The sequence below is a fragment of the Heterodontus francisci genome, chromosome 36, assembly GCF_036365525.1.
Source record: "Heterodontus francisci isolate sHetFra1 chromosome 36, sHetFra1.hap1, whole genome shotgun sequence".
Taxonomy (NCBI): domain Eukaryota; kingdom Metazoa; phylum Chordata; class Chondrichthyes; order Heterodontiformes; family Heterodontidae; genus Heterodontus; species Heterodontus francisci.
This window is the reverse complement of record NC_090406.1, coordinates 50,598,057-50,615,289: the sequence shown is the minus strand read 5'-3', so window position 1 is coordinate 50,615,289 and position 17,233 is coordinate 50,598,057. Positions and strand designations below refer to the sequence as shown.

The following is a 17,233-nucleotide window of genomic DNA, read 5'->3' as shown; positions in this document are numbered from 1 at the left end:
AAGGTATTCTGGAGTCGACATGTGTAATGAAACTGCTATCTATAACTTCAGACAATGGTACAGGTTATTGATAACGTCGTAGCATCTGTACTCATTTGTGTTGAGCCATCTGTTTGATAACTTAAGGGTTATAAATGTCCAACAGAGTTGAATGATTTCGAAAATCCTTCAGCTGTACAATCCTCAGATCCCCATGCTCAGGCCTCTAGCACATCCCTGATTTTCATCTCTCCAGCATTGGTGGCCATAGGACCTAAGGCTCTGGAATTCTTTCCCTATACCTCTCCACCTCACTACCTTGTTCTCCTTTGACGCTGCTTAAAACCTGCATCTTTGCCCAAGCTTTTGCTCACTTTTATTCTTTCATGGGTTGTCAGCATTGTTGGCAATGCCAGCATTTGTTGCCAATCCCTAATAGTCCTTGAGAAAGCAGTGGTGAGCTGCCTTCTTGGACTGCTGCAGTCCATGCGGCGTAGGTACACCCACAGTGCTATTAGGAAGGGAGTTCCTGGCTTTTGACCCACTGACAGTGAAGGAATGGTGATAAATGTCCAAGTTAGGATGGAGTGTGACTTGGAGGGCAACTTGCAGAAGGTAGCTGCCCTTGTTCTTCTAGGTGGTAGAGGTCATAGATTTAGAGGGTGCTATCGAAGGAGCTTGCAAGTTACTGTCCTATTACCTCATATTCTGGCTGGGTCTCAAATTTTGTCTGATTTAAACACCTTGGGACGTTTTCACGACAGTAAAGTAGCCATATAAACGCAAGTTGATGATGACCTAAGGGTCACAAGCTGAAACTTCCTGACAAGTGAATTATAGAGATCACAAACATAACGATATGGGCCATGAAATTGATTTTTTTTTTTAACTCCTGAAAACTTTGGAGAACAGCATCGGAACCCAGTTGAGGAATTCATTGTTTCTTCTTCTGATACGTTATACGAAGAAACAGCATATTTAAGTTACTTCTAAAATGGTTTACCTTGGTGGGATGTTGGTTCATTCTTGGTAATTTTCCATTGGAATGGTCCTGGCTTACAGCAAATCCCAAAATATTCTATAACTGGCCACTCAAGTTCCAAGGAGTTGCTAAAACAAATTGGGATAATTTCCCTATCAACAACCAAATGCATGCTGCCGCATTGCAGCAAAAAGCCGCGCGATCCCGCGCTTTAATTGAAATTCCTTGCGGGCTGCCCTGCTATATTTTAGTTATGTTCCCATGAAAACTGCAGCAGCAGCTTTTGAAGCGGCCCTGCAATGGGAAATGTATTTTTGGCGGACAAGTAGAGCAACTTTCAAGAAACAATGGAAACAAGCATACTTTGAGAGGATGGTATATGTACAACAGGGCTCCTTGTAAGCACTCTGTCGCTCAACTGACAGACCAAAGATCAGACCTGAGTCAGCAGCAACACTCCTGTGCATACCCAGGTACAGTTCAATCTTTTACAGAAAAATCTTGTATCTGATAGTTTCACAGCACTTGCTATCAGCAGGATCCATTTCCTTTATGATCAGGAGGACTATTCTGTATTGTTTCCTTGTGAAGATAGTGTACCCCAGATAGCAATCAACCCTGACTGTAGTAACTTGGACTTCACAGGTAATTTCCAGCACAGCTTCAGTCTATTCCAATGTGAAAATATCATGCATCCGGATTGGATTGCTACAGGCTAAACTCACTCAGTTTACCGTTAAACACAGGCCCATACTAAAAATCTGTTTCAGCTCAGCAGGGTGTCGCTTTTAAAATAAGCTGATTTTTTTTTTTTAAAAGGCTAGTGGCCTTCACAACCTCAGGTCATCCAAAGTGTTTTACAGCCAGTGAAGTACTTTTCATGTGTAATCACTGTTGCATTGTAGGGAATGTTGATTTCCACACAGCAAAGTCCTATAAACAGAAATATGATCGTATTCAAGACCATTTTTTGTGATACTGCTTGAGGGATAAATACTGATCAGGACAACTGAGGATAACTGTGCTTTTCTGAATGGAGGGATGTGACTAGTGGTGTTCTGCAGGGATCAGTGCTGGGACGTTTGTTTGTAGTATATATAAATAATTTGGAGAAAAATGTAGCTGGGCTGATTAGTAGGTTTGCGGATGATACAAAGGTTGGTGGAGTTGCGGATAGTGATGAGGATTGTCAGGATACAGCAGGATATAGATCGGTTGGAGACTTGGGCAGAGAAATGGCAGATGGAGTTTAATCTGGACAAATGTGAGGTATTGCATTTTGGAAGATCTAATACAGGTGGGAAGTATACAGTAAATGGCAGAACCCTTAGGAGTATTGACAGGCAGAGAGATCTGGGCGTACAGGTCCACAGATCACTGAAACTGGCAACGCAGGTGGATAAGATAGTCAAGAAGGCATATGGCATGCTTGCCTTCATCGGTCGGGGCATAGAGTATAAAAATTGGCAAGTCATGCTGCAGCTGCACAGAACCTTAGTTGAGCCACACTTGGAATTTGAGTACAATTCTGGTCGCCACACTGCCAGAAGGATGTGGAGGCTTTGAAGAGGGTACAGAGGAGGTTTACCAGGAGGTTGCCTGGTCTGGAGGGCATTAGCTATGAGGAGAGGTTGGAAAAACTCGGATTGTTTTCACTGGAACGACGGAGGTGGAGGGGCGACATGATAGAGGTTTACAAAGTTATGAGTGGCATGGACAGAGTGGATAGTCAGAAGCTTTTACCCAGGGTGGAAGAGTCAGTTACTAGGGGACATAGGTTTAAGGTGCGAGGGGCAAAGTTTAGAGGGGATGTGCGAGGCAAGTTTTTTTACACAGAGGGTAGTGAGTGCCTGGACCTTGCTGCCGGGGGAGGTGGTGGTAGCAGATAGCAAATTTTTAGAGGCATCTTGACAAGTACATGAATAGGATGGGAATAGAGGGATACGGACCCCGGAAGTGCAAAAAGTTTTAGTTTAGACAGGCATCAAGATCGGCGCAGGCTTGGAGGGCTGAATGGCCTGTTCCTGTGCTGTACTGTTATTCTTTTTGTTCTTTGATAAATTTCCCTGCTCTTTAAATAGTGCAACTTTTACATCCTCCTGAGAGGGCAACTGTGGCCTCGGTTTAATGTCTGATCTGAAAGACAGCATGTCTGACAGTGCAGTCCTCCCTTATTATGGTGCCAGCTAAGATTCATGCTAAAATCTCTAGAGCGAGACTTGAACTCACAACCTTTTGACTCGGGTGAGAGTGCTACCTACTGACCCACAGTTGAAACAACTCCGAGTTTTACACTAGCATATGGACTTGTCGTCTTCTCGGAGGACTTTTCTTTCCTGTCAAGATCATCTTGTCTACGAAATGTAGATTGGCTCCCAGCCAAGCTGGACAATATCAACAGTTATAAAATATATTTAACAGTACAGCATTGAGTACTCATTTAATATCTTGATGGAGATCAAACTGTTTTAATTCATATTTTAGAAATTTACACTTCCACAGCAACAGTTTAGAATAGCTTGATTTAAATACAATACCATGAAATCTTTGAGAAAAACTTTTATTTTAATTAATCTTCTGATCGAAGCAGGCAATTCCCAGGCATCATGTAGCATAGACAATATTGCAACCAAAAACAGTAGTGATCTTGCTTTATTCTTGTTTGAGTTCCTTGTAATCCAAAATTTATGGGGGGAAAAAGTAAAACTTTATTCCGGTTTTAAAATATAATCTATGACAGCTCAGCCTCTTCTTGCAAGTTTTTGTTGCGGTATCTGCTTCAGACTAATTGTTTCAATTGTTAGGATGTCAGGTGCTGATCTAATTAACATACTCAAATCAACCAAAAATCATTTCTTAAATAATTTAAGGAACTCTTACAACTTCTCATATCACTTCATTACAATACCAGCATTAAATTTTCAACTAAAAGACTTTGAATACATCAGCCTAAATCTCTCCGTCAGAGCAAAGCCCTGTATGCTGCCTAATTTTTGATGTTCACACCAGAGGCATCTGTTGGGAATATTCCAGTGGATTTTCTCCGTCTCAGGCCTTGCATCAGTGTTTCATCACACATTACCCCTCCTCAGGACCCAGGTTATGGGCTGTGTGCCACCTATAGGAATATAATGCCGAATGGAGGTGTGTCCTAACTAGACAGTCAGAGTCATACAGCACAGAAACAGGCCGTTCGGCCCATCGTGTCTGTGCCAACCATCAAGCACCTAACTATTCTAATCCCATTTTCCAGCATTTGGCCTGTATCCTTGTATGCTATGGCATTTCAAGGGCTCATCTAAATACTTCTTAAATGTTGTGAGGGTTCCTGTCTTTGCCACCTCTTCAGGCAGTGCGTTCCAGATTTCAGTCACCCTCTGGGTGAAAAAATATTTGCTCAAATCCACTCTAAACCTCCTGCACCTTACCTTAAATCTTTGCCACCTGGTTATTGACCCCTCCGCTAAGGGAAAAAGTTTTGTGCTATCTAACCTATCGGTGTCCCTCATAATTTTTTATACCTCAATCATATCTCTGTTCTAAAGAAAACAACCCTAGCCTTTTCATTCTCTTCTTAGCTGAAATACTCCAGTCCAGGCAACATCCTGGTTAATCTCCTCTGCACCCTCTCTAGTGCAGTCACATCCTTCCTATAGTGTGGTGCCCAGAACTGTACACAGTACTCCAACTATGGCCAAACTAGTGTTTTATTAACTCCATCATAACCTCCCTGCTCTTATATTCTATGCCTTGATGAATAAAGGAAAGTATCCCATGTGCCTTCCTAACCACCTTATCTACCTGTGCTGCTGCCTTCAGTGATCTATGCACAAGTACACCAAGGTCCCTCTGACCCTCTGTACTTCCTAGGGTCCTACCATCCATTGTATATTCCCTTGCCTTGTTGGTCTTCCCAAAATGCATCACCTCACACTTCTCAGGATTAAATTGCATTTGCCACAGCTCCGTCCATCTTACCAGCCCATCTATATCCTGTAATCTAAGGCTTTCCTCACTGTTTACGACACCAATTTTTGTGTCATCTGCGAACTTACTGATCATACCTCCTATATTCACGTCTAAATCATTAATGTATACTACAAACAGCAGGGTCCCAGCACTGATCCCTGCGGTACACCACTGGTCACAGGCTTCCACTCGCAAAAACAACCCTCGACCATTACTCTCTGCCTCCTGCCACTAAGCCAATTTTGAATCCAATTTTCCACATTGCCTTGGATCCAATGGGCTCTTACCTTCTTAACCAATCTCCCATGCAGGACCTTATCAAAAGCCTTACTGAAGTCCATATAGACTACATCACTGTTTTACCCTCATCTACACGTTTCGTCACCACCTCAAAAAATTCAATTAAGTTAGTCAGACATGATCTCCCCCTGACAAAGCCATGCTGACTATCCCTGATTAATCCCTGCCTCTCCAAGTGGAGATTAATCCTGTCCCTCAGAAATTTTTCCAATATTTTGCCTACCATTGAAATTACACTCACTGGCCTGTAATTGCCTGGTTTATCCCTGCTACGCTTCTTAAATAATGGCACCACATTTGCTGTCTTCCAATCCTCTGGTACCTCTCCTGTGGCCAGAGAGGATTTGAAAATTTGTGTCACCACTCCTCAACCATCGGGCAAGTTGAGGAGGCAGGCCTCCATGAACTACCACACCTGGGATGGGGATTGAACCCAGGCTGTTGACATCTTTCTGCATCATACATTAGCCATCTAGCCAATTGAGCTAACCGACCCCCTAAAGGTTGAGATATACTCTCAAAAATATGAAATCTTCCAGCTATTTGTGCTTTGTTTAATTTGTAATCATCGGTGATTCACTGGTCTTGTATGTACCTTGAATTGCTTGCATGTTTTTTGAATGACTAATTGCGAATATGAATTTTAATCACCAACATACTGCTTTTGCAGGTGGTGATCGGGGCATGTCTGGCCAGTCTGGGCAGTCTGGGACAGGTGACAATATGCAGAGAGGAGGTGGAGGAGGTCTGCAGAAGTAAGTAGCACAAAAAAATCACTGCTTGGCTACACTTCAGAAAAACATGAACCATTTAAGGTCTTCTTAAAAACACTGACTCTTGTATCCTTGGTCTCTGAAGTGATAAAGTCTCTGTCCATTTTTTTCATTCAATATTCGGCAATATCGATAAGCACAACTGCCATTTAACCCTTCCTGTGTTGTTTTATTTCTTTTAATCTTTTTTACCTACCTGTCTAACACTCTTCCACTTTATAAGTAGGCATTTCACACAGACCAACTTTGGTGCTCTGACTCCAAATGAAAGTTGCAATTTCTGTGGTGCATTTTTTTACTCAAAAGATTATGCCAAATTATCACCACTGTTGAGTTACACCTGCACTTTCAAGGAACCATGTTCCTGTTTAGTTTTATGTTGGACCGTTTCCTCTATCAGAGAGAAATAATTGTAATATTCTTCAGTACAGACTGGATGTACACCTCAATCCCAGAGTGGGAAGAGTGTGTACTATTTGTCTCTGCTCCCCTGAGTGCCAGTGATAAAAGACTTTGGTGTAGTCCGGCTAGGTTTGCCTGCAGAGCTGAAAGGACATAGTTTGCTATCCAGTATTTCTAATTGTTACATTGAGGTAATCATGTGACAGCAAATCATTGGAAAAAGATAAATCAGTGCCATTTCCCACGGCATTTCACTCACTCTGCCTCATCTTTGTCTCTCCCTGACCTGTTTGTGGCCTTTATTCTGTCATCGTCAAGATTTGCTCTATGAGCTTTGCACCTTTGGCCCATTCTTTACTGCGCGTCTGCTCTCTCCCTTGCATCAGTTTTAAGAGAGGTCTATTCTCCACTGCTCTCTGCTTGTCTAGACTCCACTCCGACCATGCTCTCTGCTATCCTGTCTCTTTTAAACTCCAGACCCACTCCCTAGGTCAGGGGCACAAAGATGCTGAGGTAAACCTCGAACATGAAGCTGGCAAATCAGATCATCAACTTCAGGACTGGCGATTGGGTGATTTGTGCAGCACTCCTTCAAAGAATAGTTAGATCAATAGCAGAAGCAGCACTTGAGAAATGTGTTGTTCAGCAGACCTGACACTAACTGAAGCTTGTGCTGTCAGTCTGCAGCAGTATCTTGATGTGCGCCTGGCTTGATCCTAAACACAAGTGAACACCATCACAGATGGATTCTTTCTCCACCACTTAATCACCTCCCACCTTTAACCCTTGGTGCTTGCTTTACTCCCATACTGTTACAACTTGTGGGTCCAGAGCCAAGCTTCCCTCCTAGCCTAGGCCCAAACTCTGGTTTCTGTTATATCCATGTGAGCTGGAGTATCTCTTAAATCTCAGACTAGCAACAAAAGCCGCACATTAAACCTAAGTTAAGCTCCACTTTCTGTGAAAGTGACCATGTTGACCTGCTAAGTTGATTAAATTGTGCCAAGAGGTCTGTAAGTTTTGATTTTTCATTATCATCCTCCTCATCAAGTGCAGATTCTTGTTTTGTTTCCTGTGATTCATCTGTCTCCATGGATTCACTGGTCTCGGATGCTGCCATCTCCAATACGGTTGCCATGGCATCCACCTCTTCTTTACATCGCTTTTTTCCATTTGATGCTTTCACCATGTTCTCCAATACGTTTAGAGCTCAATTCAAATACCTTGGGGTCCAGATCAGGGGCATTTTGGTGTAAACAGCACGGATCCCCTTAGTTCAATTCTTCCGTTTCCCGCCCCCCAACCGCCTCACAGATTTCCACAATTTGGCTAAGTGCCCGAAAGGTAAAAGCTATAAATTCAATACAGGAATATGTGTAAGATACATACCGTGGCTGATTAGCAACTCCTAGATCGCCAGCCACTGCAGGTTCTGAAATTGAGTTGTATTGACCTACAATCCCGCATTACATGGTTTACTTTTAATGCCTTCAGGGCATCTGGGGATCAGCTGTAAATGCTGTTGCCCACATCCCAAGAACAAATGAAAAGAGAGATCAGTGAGAAACATACAGAATAAAGGATGGACTTGCGAAAAGAATTTAAGCTGTCAGGAGCACAGTTATGAAAAGAGAAATTATAGCTGCAGAAGAGCGAGAACAGAGGAAGGCAAAGCAATAATTATTGTCTGAATAGCAACCCTTGTGCACCCCACACCTCCATGCCTCAAAAGCATTGTCAATTTAAGTAATGGATCAGTGAGCTTAAGTAGCCATTGGATGACTGACCACAGCCATCTAAAATATAGAAAAATACCAAAGATAATTTCTCAAACTGTGGAAGCAGTGCTTTCTCATTGGTGTAATTTACATAAAATGCAAAAGTTGAGACCTTATTTGTTAAAGGCTGCACAGTCTATAACATGCTGTTAGCAGACATTGTTGTTTCTGTGCTGTTGAAGTACTTCATACCTGTCACAGGCTCTTAAGAAGGTGCAATGGTGGGAGTGTTAGTGCAGTACATCTCGAATTTCATTCCAACTTCTGTGAAAATATACCAGAGAACTAGAGAATGGATAATGTAACACTTCTGTTACATTCGGCAACGTGGAGTGCTGCTCCTGTGCAATGTGGGAAGTCAGGGACACTTCCAGTGTCCAGAGCGAACTAGTGTGCAGGAAGTGTCTCCAGCTGCAGCTACTTGAAATCCACGTTTCAGATTTGGAGCAGCAGCTGGGGACACTGGAGCATCCGCAAGGCTGAGATCGTAGTGAATAGCACGTACAGGGAGGTGGTCACACCGCAGGTAAAAACTGCTCAGGCAGAAAGGGAATGGGTGACCGCCGGGCAGAGTAGAAGAATTAGGCAGGTAATGCAGGAGTCCCCTGGGTCCATCTCCCTGTCTGACAGATTTTCCCCTTCGAATGCTGTTGGGGGAGATAGCTTCTCAGGGGAATGCAGCAAGAGCCAAGTCTGTGGCACCATGGATGGCTCAGCTGCACAGGAGGGGAGGAAAAGGAGTTGGGGAGCTATAGTGATAGGGGATTCTATCATAAGGACTACAGATAGGCGTTTCTGTGGCTGTAAACGTGACTCCATGATGGTATGTTGCCTCCCTGGTGCTAGGGTCAAGGATGTCATGGAGCGGCTGCAGGACGTTCTGAAGGGGGAGGGTGAACAGTTAGAGATCATGGTTCACATTGGTAGCAATGACATAGCTAGAAAGAGGATGTGGTCCTGCAACAAGAATTTAGGGAGCTAGGTAGCAGTTAAAAAGCAGGACCTCAAAGGTTGTAATCTCTGGGTTACTCCCAGTGTCACGTGCTAGTGAGTATAGGAATAAGAGGATAGAGCAGATGAATGCGTGGCTGAAGAGATGGTGCAGGAGGGAGGGCTTTAGTTTCCTGGATCACTGCGTCTGTTTCTGGCAAAGGTGGGACCTGTTCAAGTTGGATGGGTTGCACCTGAACAGGAACGGGACCAAAATGTTTAGTGGGAGGTTTGCTAGTGCTGTTGGGGGGGGTTTCAACTAATTTGACAGGGGGATGGGATACAGAGTGGAGGTACAGTCGGGGGTGATGCATAGCCAAACATAGAAGAGAAACAGAGTCAGTCTGGAAGGCAGAGCAAATATGGACTTGTTGAGGCACAAGCAAATAATGCAAGGCTAGATTACATCTATTTTAATGCAAAGAGTCTTACAAGTAAGGCCGATGAATTGAGGGCGTTGATTAACACATGGGAATATGATACCATTGCTATCACAGAGACATGGTTGAGGGAAGGGCAGGACTGGCAGCTTAATATTCCAGGGTATAGAATATTCAAGCATGGTGGGGGGGAACATGTAAAAGAGGAGGTGGCATTGCACTAGTGATCAAAGAGTCAATTATTGTAGTAAAGAGGGATGATATCTTAGGTTCCCCAAATGAGGCCATATGGGTAAAACTTGAAAATAAAAAGGGGGGCAATCACTTGGCTAGGAGTGTACTACAGGCCTCCAAACAGTCAAAGAGATAGAGGAGCAGATATGTAGGCAAATAGAGAGGTGTAATAATAATAGAGGATTTCAACTTACGCAGTATTAACTGCGTTAGTCTTAGTACAAAAAGCTTAAAGGGGGCGGACTTCTTAAAGTACATCCAAGAGAGATTTTTGAGCCAGCACGTAGAAAGTCCTACAAGAGAAGGGGCAGTACTGGACCTAATCCTAGGGAATGAAGCCAGACAAGTAGTAGAAGTGTCAGTGGGGCAACATTTTGGGGATAGTGACCATAACTAAGATTTAAGGTAGTTATGGAAAAGGACAAAGATTGACTGGAAATAAAGTTACTGAATTGGGGGAAGGCCGATTTCAATATGATAAAACGGGATCTGGCCAAAGTGGACTGGGAGCAGCTACTTATAGGAAAGCTTACATCAGACCAGTGGGAATTATTCAAAAAGGAAATAGTGAGAGTTCAGAGCCAACTTGTTCCCGTTAAGGTGAAGGGTAGTACCAACAAGTCCAAGGAGCCCTGGATGTCAAGGGATATAGAGGATTGGATAAGGGGAAAAAAAAGGTTATGGCAGATTCAGAGGGCTGGAAACAGCGGAGGCACTGGAGGAGTATAGAAAGTGTAGGGAGGTACTTTTTAAAAAAAAAAAGTAATTAGGCGAGTGAAGGGGAGGCATGGAAAAAAACAAGCGGGCAAGATAAAGGAAAATCTAAAGGTGTTTTATAAGTATATTAAGGGCAAGAGGATAACCAGGTAAAGAGTGGGGCCCATTAGGGACCAAAGTGGCAATCTGTGTGTGGAGCCAGAGGACGTAGGTGAGGTTTTAAATGATTACTTTTCATCTGTGTTCACTATGGAGAAGGTCGACGTAGGTGTAGAGATCAGGGAGGGGGATTGTGATATACTTGAACAAATTTGCATTGAAAGGGAGGAGGTTTTAGCGGGCTTAAAAGTGGATAAATCCCAGGCCCAAATGAGATGTATCCCAGGCTGTCATGTGAGGCAAGGGAAGAAATTGCAGGGGCTCTGACACAAATGTTCAAATCCCCTCTGGTCACAGGAGAGGTACCAGAGGACTGGAGGACAGTGAATGTAGTACCATTATTCAAGAAGGGTAGTAGGGATAAACCAGGTAGTTACAGGCTGGTGAGTCTAACATCAGTGGTAGGGAAACTGTTGGAAAAAATTTTGAGGAACAGGATTAATATCCACCTGGAGAGGCGGATTAATTAAGGATAGTCAGCATGGCTTTGTCAGGGAGAGATCATGTCTAACAAATTTGATTAAATTTTTCGAGGAGGTGACTAGATGTGTAGATGAGGGTAAAGCAGTTGATGTAGTCTACATGGACTTCAGTAAGGCTTTTGATAAGGTCCCGCATGGGAGATTCGTCAAGAAGGTAAGAGCCCATGGGATCCAGAGCAATTTGGCAAATTGGATCTAAAATTGGTTTAGTGGCAGGAGGCAGAGGGTGATGGTCGAGGGTTGTTCTTGCGATTGGAAGCCTGTAACCAGTGGTGTACTGCAGGAATCAGTGCTGGGACCCTTGCTGTTTGTAGTGTATATTAATGATTTAGACGTGAATATAGGAGGTATGAATCAGTAAGTTCGCAGATGTCGCGAAAATTGGTGGTTATAAATAGTGAGGAGGATAGCCTTAGATTACAGGACGATATAGACGGGCTGGTAAATTGGGCAGAGCAGTGGCAAATGGAATTTAATCCTGAGAAGTGTGAGGTGATGCATTTTGGGAGGACTAACAAGGCAAGGGAATATACATTGGATGGTAGTACCCTAGGAGGTACAGAGGGTCAGAGGGAACTTGATGTACTTGTCCATAGATCACTGAAGGCAGCAGCAACACAGGTAAATAAGGTGGTTAGGAAGGCATATGGGTTACTTGCCTTTATTAGCCGAGGCATAGAATATAAGAGCAGGGAGGTTATGATGGAGCTGTATAAAATGCTAGTTAGGCCACAGCTGGAGTACTGTGTACGTTCTGGTTGCCACATTATGGGAAGGATGTGATTGCACTGGAGAGGGTGCAGAGGAGATTCACCAGGGTGTTGCCTGGGCTGGAGCATTTCAGCTATGAAGAGAGACTGGATAGGCTAGGGTTGTTTTCCTTAGAGCAGAGAAGGCTGAGGAGGGACCTGATTGAGGTATACAAAATTATGAGGGGCGTAGATAGCAAGAAACATTTTCCCTTTAGCGGAGGTGTCAGTAACATGGGGGCATAGATTTTAAGGTGAGGGGATTTGAGGAAAAATATTTTCACTCAGAGGGTGGTTGGAATCTGGAACACACTGCCTGAAGAGGTGGCAAAGGCAGGAACCCTCACAACATTTAACAAGTATTTAGATGAGCACTTGAAGAGCCATAGCATACAAGGCTACGGGCCAAGCGCTAGAAAGTGGGTTTAGAATAGATAAGCTTGATGACCGGTGCGGACACGATGGGCTAAAGAGCCTGTTTCTGTGCTGTATAACTCTATGTTCCAAAAAGGATGAGAGATAACCCAGGTTAACACAGATCTGTAAAGAATATATCACCCTTAACTAATCGAGTGCTTGAGGAAATTACCAAACGTAAATAAAGTAATGTATGGATTTATGGTTAAACTTTCAAAAGCATTAGAGTGCCACCAAAGAAACTTGTAGCTGAAAATAGCGGCACAGTGGCGCAGTGGTTAGCACTGCAGCCTCACAGCTCCAGGGACCCGGGTTCGATTCTGGGCACTGCCTGCGTGGAGTTTGCAAGTTCTCCCTGTGTCTGTGTGGGTTTTCTCCGGGTGCTCCGGTTTCCTCCCACAAGCCAAAAGACTTGCAGGTTGGTAGGTAAATTGGCCATTATAAATTGTCACTAGTATAGGTAGGTGGTAGGGAAATATAGGGACAGATGGCGATGTTTGGTAGGAATATGGGATTAGTGTAGGATTAGTATAAATGGGTGGTTGATGGTCGGCCGAAGGGCCTGTTTCAGTGCTGTATCTCTAATAAAAAAAAATCCCATATAATTAAAGATGAAGTGCCTGCATGGATAGAGAAATGGCTGATGGATAGAAAACAGAGTAGAACTACATAGCACCAAAACAGGCCCAAAGGTCTATGCTGGTGTTTGTGTTACCCACAAACCTCCTGTTGCCTTACTTCATCTCACCCTAGCAGCATATCCTATACTCCTTTCTACTTCATGAGTTTATCTAGTTTCCCCTTGAATGCATCTATGCTCATGGCCTCATCTACTTGTGGTAGCCATTTCCACATTCAAACTACTCTGGGTAAAGAAGTTTCTGCTGAATTCCTTATTGGATTTATTATTGACTATGATTATGGCCTGTAGTTCTGGTCTCCCCTGGCAATTGGAAGCATCTTCTCCACAACTACCCTATTAAAACCCTTCAAAATATTAAAAGCCTTCCAAGTCACTGTGTAGCCTTCTCCTTTCTAGAGATAAGAGCCCCGAGAAGTTAATGAGTCTTTCCCAGATAGATGAGAAATAGCTAATGGCTCCAAAGATCTGTTTTGGGATCTCTCCCTCCATTTATCCATATCATACCATGATACAGCACAGAAGGAGGCTATTTGTCCTGTTATTAAAAAAAATTGCTATGGGTCTGAACATTAATTTTCAAAAATCTTTCATCAGTCCTAAGTTCACAATCTCAAAAATGTCAACAGTTAACTGCAGTACTAATAATGCTTATTAGTGGTACTGTGATTGTAATGCTAAAATACTGTTCTTTGATGCACAAACTCTGTTCCCTAGCCACTGACTCCATCCCTCTCCATGGCAACTGCCTGAGGCTGAATCAGACTGTTTGCAACCTTGGTGCCATATTTGACCCCAAAACCTCATCCATGCCTTTGTTACCGCTGGACTTGACCATTCCACACTCCTGGCCAGTCTCTCTCATTTTACACACTGTAAACTTTAGGTCATTCAGTACTACTCATGTCCGAACTGTCACCAAATCCGTTTTCACCCATCACCCCTGTGCTGGCTGACCTACAATGGCTTCTGTTCAAGCAACATCTTGATTTAAAAAAATTATCATCCTTGTTTTCAAATCCCGCCATGGCCTCACCCCTCCCTATTTCTGTAATTCTCCAACAGCCCCATAACCCTCCTAGATAACTACACTTCTCGAATTCTGGCCTCTTGAGCATCCCTGATTTCAATTGCTCTGCCATTGGTGGCTGTGCTTTTAGTTGCTGAGGTCCTAAGCTTTGGAATTCCTCCCTAAAATTATCCCTCCCCCCCGCCCCATCTCACTTTCCTCCTCTAAAACGCTTCTCAAACATACCTCAGACCAAGCTTCTGTACTAATAGACACATAGAAAATAGGAGCAGGAGTAGGCCCTTCGAGCCTGCTCTGCCATTCATTATGATCATGGCTGATCATCCAACTCAGTAACCTGTTCCTGCTTTCACCCCATATCCTTTGATCCCTTTCACCCCAAGAGCTATATCTAACTCCTTCTTGAAAGCATACAATGTTTTGGCCTCAACTGCCTTCTGTGGTAGCGAATTCCACAGGTTCACCACTCTCTGGGTGGAGAAATTTCTGCACATCTCAGTCCTGAAAGGTTTACCCCGTATCCTTAAACAATGACCCCTGGTTCTGGACTCCCCCACCATTGGGAACATCCTTCCTCTATCTCCCCTGTTAAGTCCTGTTAGATTTTTATAGGTTTCTGTGAGATCCCCCCCTTACTTTTCTGATCTCCAGCGAATATAATCTCTCCTCATACATCGGTCCCGCCATCCCAGGGGTCAGTTTGGTAAACCTTCGCTGCACTCCCTCTATAGCAAGAACATCCTTCCTCAGATAAGGAGACCAAAACTGCACGCAATATTCCAGGTGTGGCCTCACCAAGGCCTTGTATAATTGCAGCAAGACATCCCTGCTCCTGTACTCGAATCCTCTCACTATGAAGGCCAACATACTATTTGCCTTTTTTACCACCTGTTGGACCTGCATGCTTACCTTCAGTGACTGGTGTACGAGAACACCCAGGTCTCACTGCATATTCCCCTCTCTCAATTTATAGCTGTTCAGATAATCTGCCTTCCTGTTTTTGCTACCAAAGTGGATAACATTTATCCACATTATACTGCATCTGCCATGCATTAGCCCGCTCACTCGACTTGTCCAAATCACCCTGAAGCCTCTCTGCATCCTCCTCATAATTCACCCTCCCACCCAGTTTTGTGTCATCTGCAAATTTGGAGATATTACATTTAGTTCACTCATCTAAATCATTAATGTATATTGTGAATAGCTGGGGTCCTAGCACCGATCCGTGCGGTACCCCATTAGTCACTGCCTGCCATTTGAAAAAAGACCCACTTATCCCTACTCTTTGTTTCCCATCTGCCAACCAGTTTTCTATCCATCACAATACACTACCCCCAATCCCATGCGCTTTAATTTTACACGCTAATCTCTTATGTGGGTATATCTTTGTATGTGGCTCGGTGTCACATTTTGTTTTATCATGCTCCTGCGAAATGCCTTGGTATGTTTTATTCTGTTAAAACTGTGATAAATACAGGTTGTTATGTCAACAGCAGTAAAATGCCATTTTTGTTCTCTATCATTTAGCCTACAGCTCCATAGCAATCCACTGGATGGCCCTGCACAACAACAATATTCCTAAAAAGTTGGTGTTAACAGCTTCAGTAATCCAGTCCTTTTACACCTCCTCCTAGGATCCCAGCTCCCTTCCTACCTAGAACTAGTAGTCACTCTTAAAACCAAGTCCAACTTTTGCTCTCTAGTCAAGCCTGGGGGGGGCCCTTCCCCCAGTATATCACCAGCAAAGATTAGGTTGGCACATTGCAATGTTTCCCTGTTGCTAGGAAAATTGGACACCATAGCCATGTGGAGTCTTGCCCTGTGAAGGGTGCTTCCATCCTGCTCAGTAACAAATTCCTCCCTGTGCTGCATTCCCTGAAATCTCCTCCTCATGTGGCACAAGGATGTCTGTGGGCTGTGATGAGCTGACCTAAGGTAGCTTTATATCTGCCTACCTGAAGGAATTTTCAGATTGCCAGGTATTTGTGGGGGTAGGGAGGTGGGAATATTGTTAGATTGAGAGACTTTGGGGGGGGAAACCAGAAATGTTGGATGGATTTCAGAGGGGAAGTAGAAAAAGATTAATTCCATTGCTCTCTCAATCTGTAACAAGGTGGCATGATACTAGGACTTATACTAAAAGAATGAATGGAGTTGAGGAATTCACACAAAAAAAAATTAGAATATGAATGCATTACCACAGGTCTCCACAAGCTGAATTAGTCGCAGCATTTAACAGGAAATGAAATAAAATTGCAATGGAATTATCTTAAAGATACAGGGAATCGCTATGAGGGTAGATGGATCCAATATGGCACTAACAATACAGCTATGATGGGTCAAATGAGCAGTGATGAATTTATGTTGCTGTATGTTTAGTAAAGTTGTCAATTTCTGTCTCTTGGGTTCTCAGAAGGCACATCCTTGGACTGTGTAGATGTACAATCTTCATACTCTCGTTACTTACTACCTCAGATTAAAGCAAAGTTTATGTTTTTATCTTTATAAATAACCCGTTGTAATCCTTGGTTTTCAGTCAAGGGAGCTACATGCAAGGGGGTTACCAGCAAGGCTCCGTGACATTTGATAACCGCTCAAACCAGATGATGTCGGGACTAAACGTGTCAGGAGGAAATGCTTCGGGAGGTTACCAACACCCTTACTAAAATGTTTCAATATCTTCATATAAGGAAATGGTTTTTAGTATTTTGTTTCAAGGTTCTGTAGCCTTTTCTTTGTTTATTGTCTTGAAGTAGTTGAACTGAATGTTTCAAAGTGACTAGTTCTCATTTTGTAATTAATAATTTGCTTTTGTTAAATGTGTGTATTGAGAGAATTAATAAATTCATTTTTGTCTTTTTCTACCACACCTATTTGAAGTCGTGTGCATTGATTATTGATATTACTTGAATTCTCCTATGGCTGTCTAACACACCAAACAAGACTGTAAATCTTTCAAAATCTATTTGCTGGGAATCCTGTGTGCAATGTTTAATCGTCCACTAGCAATACACTAGCAAATAATGTGGCAATCCCATCAGCATATTAATTGTTGACAGGAAGAATCAAATCTTAAATGAAAATATAGGTAAGTAAAGAATATAAAAATTATTAGCTTTTTGTTCAATATACAGTCATCATTTTGAAATCAACTTCAACTAACCGCGACGGGGTTCCCCTTGTCCTCACTTTTCACCCCACCAGCCTCCACGTCCAAAGGATCATCCTCTACCATTTCCGCCACCTTCAGCA

At 43.2% G+C, this 17,233-nt stretch overlaps 1 protein-coding gene across 3 annotated transcripts in view; it reads left to right on the top strand.

Annotated features, from left to right (window-relative positions):
• LOC137351811 (scaffold attachment factor B1-like) overlaps positions 1-16,812 on the top strand; it is a 115,512-nt gene extending 98,700 nt beyond the window's left edge. For 2 of the 3 annotated variants that reach the window (XM_068016666.1, XM_068016665.1), the window contains exons 18-19: positions 5,901-5,985; positions 16,518-16,812. In XM_068016666.1, coding sequence (XP_067872767.1) covers positions 5,901-5,985; positions 16,518-16,647 — 215 coding nt within the window. In that variant the 3' untranslated portion in view covers positions 16,648-16,812. The remainder of the gene's footprint in view (positions 1-5,900; positions 5,986-16,517) is intronic. The other variant, XM_068016667.1, reaches the window with a different exon arrangement.
• The last annotated feature ends 421 nt before the right edge of the window (positions 16,813-17,233 follow it).